The following is a 6,625-nucleotide window of genomic DNA, read 5'->3' as shown; positions in this document are numbered from 1 at the left end:
TTCGTCATGAAAAAAAGGGTCGTTGATGAAAACTATGACGGAATTAACACTGCTCACCAAAACTGGACAGTAGAAAAATGGTGCCTGGCATGAGTCTCAATTCCTGCTGCAGATTCAGATGGTAGGGTCAGAATTTGATGTAAACAACATGAAAGCATGGATCCATCCCACCTCTTATCAACAGTTCTGGCTGCTGGTGGAGGTGTGATGGTGTGGGGATATTTTCTTTTGACCCATTAGAGCAAACTGAGCATCAGTGCTGCAGGCTGAGGACTGCTGCTGATCATGTCCAGCTCTTTATGACCACAGTGTGCCCATGTTCTGAAAGCTGCTTCCAGCAGGATAACACAGCATGTCACAAAGATCAGATCATCTCAAACCGGTTTCTTGAACATGACAGTGAGGTTACTGTACTCAAATGGCCTCCGCATTCCAATAGAGCACCTCGCTGATGTGGCGGATGAGCAGCTGACAAATCTGCAGTGTGATGCTGTCGTGTTACTGAGCGCCTCTCTGCCAAGAAGAACCGAGGGAGTTCTAAAGCCAAAGGGAGTCAACCTGTTCTGAGCAAGGTGGACCTAATAAAGTGTCCACTGAGTGTAATTTTGGAAAGTATGGAACCACCCAGATGTTGAGTTATTATCACTGCTGATTGGAGCTGGTGCTCATGACTACCGCAGAGTCACCTGGGACCTGAGAATAAAAGGTAACATGTCCCAATGAAGCCCAAATGGAGTGTAAACAGTTATTAGAGTCATAAAAGAAGCATTCTAAGAAAATGCACATGCCAGAAATGGACTGGAATTATGAGTTCACTCTTCGCTTTTCAAATGAAATTATTTGAATGTTTTCTGGTGATCCTTTGGAGTACACATTGACAACAAACTGGACTGGGCTAAGAACACTGATGCCCTATACAGGAAGGGCCAAAGTCGCCTCTATTTTCTGAGACGCCTGAGGTCCTTCAACATCTGCCGGACTATGCTCAGGATCTTCTATGAGTCTGTGGTAACAAGTGCCATCCTCTATGCTGTTGTATGCTGGGGCAGCAGACTGAGGGCAGCAGACGCCAACAGACTCAATAAACTGAGCCAGTGATGTGGTGGGAGTGGAGCTGGATTCGCTTATGGCAGTGTCGGAGAGGAGGATGCTGTCTAAGCTGCAGGCCATTATGAACAATGGCTCCCACCCACTCTACAACACAGTGATGGGACACAGGAGCACATTCAGTGCAAGACTCATCCCACCAAAATGCACCACAGAGCGCCACAGGAGGTCATTTCTACCTGTGGCCATCAGACTCTAGAACTCCTCCCTTAATAGGTGACATTGTGGTTCATCAGTGTCATTCATTTATCTGTATTCAATTGTACATAAAATTGTTTAAATTTCCACATACATTGTACATACACTTATACATTGTACAAAAAGGACTGTGCATATATATATAATGACACCTATTTAAAAAAATTTTTTTTGCACTCACAAGTTTCATATGTGTATAGATTTAGATGTGTTTATAGTCAAATTATCTCTTTAGTCTTTATTTTTATGCCTTAGTGTATGTTATTGTGTTTTAGGTTTACTCGTCTAAATGAAACGGTTGCAGCTGTAACAACAGAAATTTCCCTCTGGGATCAATAAAGTATTCTGATATTCTGATCTTCTTAGCTGAGTTGAACAGATGTGCATCTTTGAGGTTATCTGTTTCTATGATCAGTGTGGAGCAGCTGCAGACTTGTCGCTTGGTGCATGATTTTTCATTTTGGTGTTTGTTGCACTTCCTCTTACCAAAAAAGGCAAAGAACATCACCATCACCATCTTTCTCTGAAGACTGCCTCTTATATGAGTGTGTGAAAATGCATTACCAGTCGGATCACTTCTTGCAGCAGCAACAGAAGACCATCATCGCATCTACAGTGAAGTCAGGATGAAGACCACGGTGGGACTGCTGCTTCTGCTGCTCACAGTTTATTACTGCGCTGCCACCAGTAAGTCTGTCACTCTGCTTTAGACTGAGATAAATGTTATCAGAGGCCCTTTAATATTATTGAATAAACCTCAGATTATATCTAGTTAAAGTTTATAACATGCTTAAAGAGCATGTTGAAAACTTTAACTTCAACAACACCTCCACCATATTTGAAAAGTTCATTCTTGGAGGGATGTTTTTAAAATGAATTTTGCTGTTATTTCTGAATTTTAGGAATGTAACTTTTGGGGCGCCTGGGTGGCTCAGTGGTGGAGCAGGGAACCACACACACGATGCTGAATCAACTATTTAGGTTTTGTTACAAAAGATGTGAAAGTGTCACAAAGACAAACCTTTGCTTTTACCACAGACATGAGCTCATGTTTGTTTTCACTCCATCACTGTTTGATCCAGATTAAAGAAGCTGCAGCATGTGTGCAAACTCGGTGATACATTTTTTCAGATTAATTCTGTAACATGTGTTCATCCTAAAGGCTGCATTACCAGCTGGGTATAATGGACCCAAAATGGATGGATGTTAGCTCAAAGGATTCCTCAGTGTGAGCTGGTTATCTGGCCATGAGATATACAGGACCCTTATGATGAGGATACTCCTATGAAGGATGAGCTCAATCAATCAGGACCTCTGGTTGGAGGGTTTAATGGGACCTGATGGTTCATATCCAGTGAGTGTTAGTAGAGTCAGAAAGAGGCAACAGTCACTTTTACCCAGAAGGTTAATCCAGCCATAACTTGGAGATTCAGGCCCTCTGTTTAATGTAAAGATGTGCTGACTTTCTGAGGTCACTGAATGAATGTGGTGATTAAAAATCTCTTTTTTTCTTCCAGATCAAGGAGTGAGTGAAACATCTCCTGGAGAATGCTGTTTCAATTTCTTCACAGGAAGGATACCTGCAAAGAAAATTGTCTCTGTCACCAAGACTCACAGCGGCTGTCTTGAAAAAGCATTTGTGTACGTCCCCACAGAGAGTAATTTAGAATAATAATGAAGTTTCTGAACACAAAACATGACTGCATGGAAGGACATGCATGCATTCACACACATGAGACACAGCGTGGTATTTTTCAGTCCTAACTCTTTTATAATTTCCTGCAGGATCCACACAGCTGCAGGGAAGAGAGTCTGTGTGAGCCAGAGTGCCACCTGGGCTCAGGAGTCTTTTGACCAGCAGCAGATCAGTGATGAATGATGATCTTCAGAGTTCATGATCAACAACAATAAAGCTCTGTTATGTTAATCTGTGCTAACAGCATTTTTTTTATGACTGTATTTTCTAAGATGCTTTGCAAAGCATAAATAAACCCACACTCTTGTTTTGCTTTAGATCTCCTCAGAAATGTTTCAATAAAAATATTCTGCTCTGCATAAAAATCTGGTGATTTTTAATGAGACATTTCCTACATGTCACCTATAGTATCTACAGTTGTGGTCAGAAGTCTCCGTGCACTCATCATGGGCGTGACTATCCTGGTAATTTGGGGCTTTTAATGGTTTCTTTTTCCAGGGTGGAACGATTGTACAGCAAACATCTTAAAAACAAGAATTTGACACAGAATTTTGAATTTATTTTGGATGAAAGTTCAGATACAATCATCACACCCAGGATGTCACCTGAGCACGATGAGCACAACTGTATGAACACACATGGACATTTTTAACTTAATGGATGGTTTTGATTGTGGGGAATTAATCTGAATCTGCAGCAGCTGTGCGACGCTATCATGTCAGTAAAGCTGCTTTTGGCTGCTGCCTTATTCACAGGGAGCCACAGCAGGGAGCTCCCCATGTTCATGAGATTTTACCCTGAATGGACAAAATCTGTGAGGAACGCTTCCAGCACCTGTGGCATCAAAACTGAAGGCGCTCTGAAGCTAAACTGGGTCAACCTGGTACCAGAGAGGTGTTCCTAATAAAGTGTCCAGTAAGTGTAATCTGACACATATGGACCCTCAAACCAATCAGCTGCTGAGTTTCCATCACTGCTGATTGGAGCGGGAGCCCATGACTACTGCAGAGTCATGTGACCAGAGAATAACTGCTAATGTTGTTTCAATGAAGCCCAAATGGAGCATAAAGGAGTTCTTAGAGACACACCAGAAACATTATAAAGAAATACATGAGGCAGAAATAAACTAGAATTATCCTTTCACTCCCATCTTTTGTGGTCGGGGGGGGGGGGGGGGGGGGTGCTTTTCTCTGTTATGGCAGTTTTGGATTTTGGGATGATTCAGAGCTTTTCTCTTAGTTATTTTCATTCTCTGTGTTTCATCCTTCTTGCTTTGTTTCCTGTTTATTTCCATAAATATTCTGCTTCAGGTTTATTGAGTGCACTTCCTTGTGTTGTCTCAAAGCCTTCCCCACTGCTTCCCTGTGTCCTGCTGACCTGAGTGACTGACTTCAGTATTTAGTTACTTCCTGTTTTACTTTGTTAGTTTGTGTCTGTTGTGTCTTGTCTCACATTTTACTTCCTGTGTGTTGTTTTTCCCCTCTCTGCCTTCCTCTGCCCTCAGTCTCCCTCCTCTTTCTGGTTACCCTCTGTGTGTATTTAAAGGCGTCTCCTCTCAGTCTTTCCTGTGTTGTTTCCTTTACTCCTCAGTAATCTCTGTTTGTGTGCTCACTGCCTGTTTCTTGGATTTACTTTGCATTTTTCCACTTTTTGGACTTTGAACTTTGGACTTGTTACATTTTGTGGACTTTGTTCCTTGCTAATAAAGGTGTGTTTTCAGTTTTAAGTCTGCCTGCAGAGTCTGCATTCAGGTCCTCTCGCTCCACACCACATGACATTTCAGTTAAAGTACTTTAACACTTTGTAGTGATTGTTCTTAGCTGAGTCAAATAGATTTATATCTGTGGATGTGTGTTTCTGTCAGCAGTGTGGAGCAGCTGCAGAGGTGATGCTTTTTTATTATTGTGTGTGACGTGTTGGTGTGTCTCTTCAGCTTCTTTACACCCCAAAATCAACAGATCTCTGCAGACTGCTCTTTATGTGAGAGTGAAAATGCACTAACAGTCAGATCACTTCTTGCAGCAGCAACAGAAGGACGTCATCACATTCACAGCCAGCATGAAGACCACAGTGGGACTGCTGCTTCTGATGCTCCCAGTTTATTACTGCACTAACAACAGTAAGTCTGTCACTCTGCTTTAGACTGACGATAAATGCCATCAGAGGCCCTGTCTTTATTTTATTAGTCATAATAATGACTTTGAGTAATTAGCTATGAGTGTACAGGACCTTTATGATGAGGATACTCCTGTGAAGGCTGAGCTCAATCAATCAGGACCTCTGGTTGGAGGGTTTAATGGGACCTGATGGTTCATATCCAGTGAGTGTTAGTAGAGTCAGAAGGAGGCAACAGTCACTTTTACCCAGAAGGTTCTTAGCAGGTTAATCCAGCCATAACTTGGAGATTCAGGCCCTCTGTTTAATGTAAAGATGTGCTGGCTTTCTGAGGTCACTGAATGAATATGGTGATTAAAAATCTCTCTCTTTTCTTCCAGATCAAGGAGTGAATGTATCATCTCCTGGAGAATGCTGTTTCAAATTCTTTACTGGAAGGATACCTGCAAAGAATGTTGTCTCTGTCACCAAGACTCACAGCGGCTGTCTTGAAAAAGCATTTGTGTATGTCACCACAGAGAGTAATTGAGAGTAATAATAAACTTTCAAAACAAAATGCATGAGACACAGTGTGGTATTTTTCAGTCCTAACTCTGTTGTAATTTTCCTGCAGGATCCGTACAGCTGCAGGGAGGAGAGTCTGTGTGAGCCAGAATGTCACCTGGGCTCAAAAGGCTTTTAAGCAGCAGCAGATCAATGCTGAATGATGATCTTCAGAGTTCATCATCAACCAATAAAGCTCTGTTATGTTAATCTGTGCTAAAATCATTTTATTATGACTGTATTTTCTAAGATGCTTTGCAAAGCATAAATAAACCCACACTCTTGTTTTGCTTTAGATCTCCTCAGAAATGTTTCAGTAAAATATTCTGCTCTGAATAACAATCTGGTGATTTTTAATGAAAAACTTTCTACATCTCATCTCTCACATAAAGAAATAAAAACATCAAGTATCTTTGAAAACACATGCAAATTTCTAACTTGCTTGATAAAAGGTGTATTCTTTGTCTTTTGATTGCAAATTTTGTCCAAATGTGACCTGATATTCCAGCACTGTCTCACATCCAGAGGTTAAAGTGGGATTTAGCAGGTGGGGGACCCCAAAGTTCCAGTGTAGCAGGACAGGGGAGGGAAAAGGCTCACTTAGAAAAAAGCTGTGTGATCAGCTGCTGCTGGTAGGTCTGAGGTGGTTTCCTGTTCTTTGTGGATTTAGTCGACTCCATTCTACAACATTCAGGTCATTGAGTCTACTTTCCAGCCCCTGGCCAGTAGAAAGGTGGATTTTGGCAAGGACCAACCTTGAATCCTAAAGTTCCCTAGAGAAAGAGAGTCAGCCTGAGTCAGCGGTGTTGATCCCAGATGAACTGTGTTTACAGAAATTTTCTCTGAATGGCCCTCTTACCAAACACAGAACAATTTTAAGTGGTCTACTCTCAGCTGTCAGGCACTCATCTCTTCAATCATTTACTCAGAGGTACGTGCTCGTTCAGACCGACTGAGGCTACCTGC

At 41.8% G+C, this 6,625-nt stretch overlaps 2 protein-coding genes across 3 annotated transcripts; both read left to right on the top strand.

Moving 5' to 3' along the window:
- The first annotated feature begins 1,878 nt into the window (after positions 1 to 1,878).
- LOC115782129 (C-C motif chemokine 4-like) lies at positions 1,879 to 3,321 on the top strand. Its single transcript, XM_030732159.1, has 3 exons — positions 1,879 to 1,992; positions 2,823 to 2,946; positions 3,091 to 3,321. Exons 1-3 carry the CDS (start codon positions 1,932 to 1,934, stop codon positions 3,182 to 3,184), a joined length of 279 nt encoding a protein of 92 aa, XP_030588019.1. The 5' UTR covers positions 1,879 to 1,931; the 3' UTR covers positions 3,185 to 3,321.
- A 1,200-nt stretch (positions 3,322 to 4,521) lies between these two features.
- Positions 4,522 to 6,053, top strand: LOC115782128 (C-C motif chemokine 3-like). 2 transcript variants are annotated; one of them, XM_030732158.1, is made up of 4 exons: positions 4,522 to 4,709; positions 5,027 to 5,120; positions 5,497 to 5,620; positions 5,730 to 6,053. In XM_030732158.1, exons 2-4 carry the CDS (start codon positions 5,060 to 5,062, stop codon positions 5,821 to 5,823), a joined length of 279 nt encoding a protein of 92 aa, XP_030588018.1. In that variant the 5' UTR covers positions 4,522 to 4,709; positions 5,027 to 5,059; the 3' UTR covers positions 5,824 to 6,053. The 2 variants fall into 2 exon arrangements, with proteins under 2 accessions (XP_030588018.1, XP_030588017.1); XM_030732157.1 differs by having other exon boundaries at positions 5,024 to 5,120; positions 5,730 to 6,051.
- The last annotated feature ends 572 nt before the right edge of the window (positions 6,054 to 6,625 follow it).

The sequence above is a fragment of the Archocentrus centrarchus genome, chromosome 6, assembly GCF_007364275.1.
Source record: "Archocentrus centrarchus isolate MPI-CPG fArcCen1 chromosome 6, fArcCen1, whole genome shotgun sequence".
Lineage (NCBI taxonomy): Eukaryota > Metazoa > Chordata > Actinopteri > Cichliformes > Cichlidae > Archocentrus > Archocentrus centrarchus.
The sequence above is the reverse complement of the archived record's forward strand: the minus strand, read 5'-3'. Positions and strand labels throughout refer to the sequence as shown.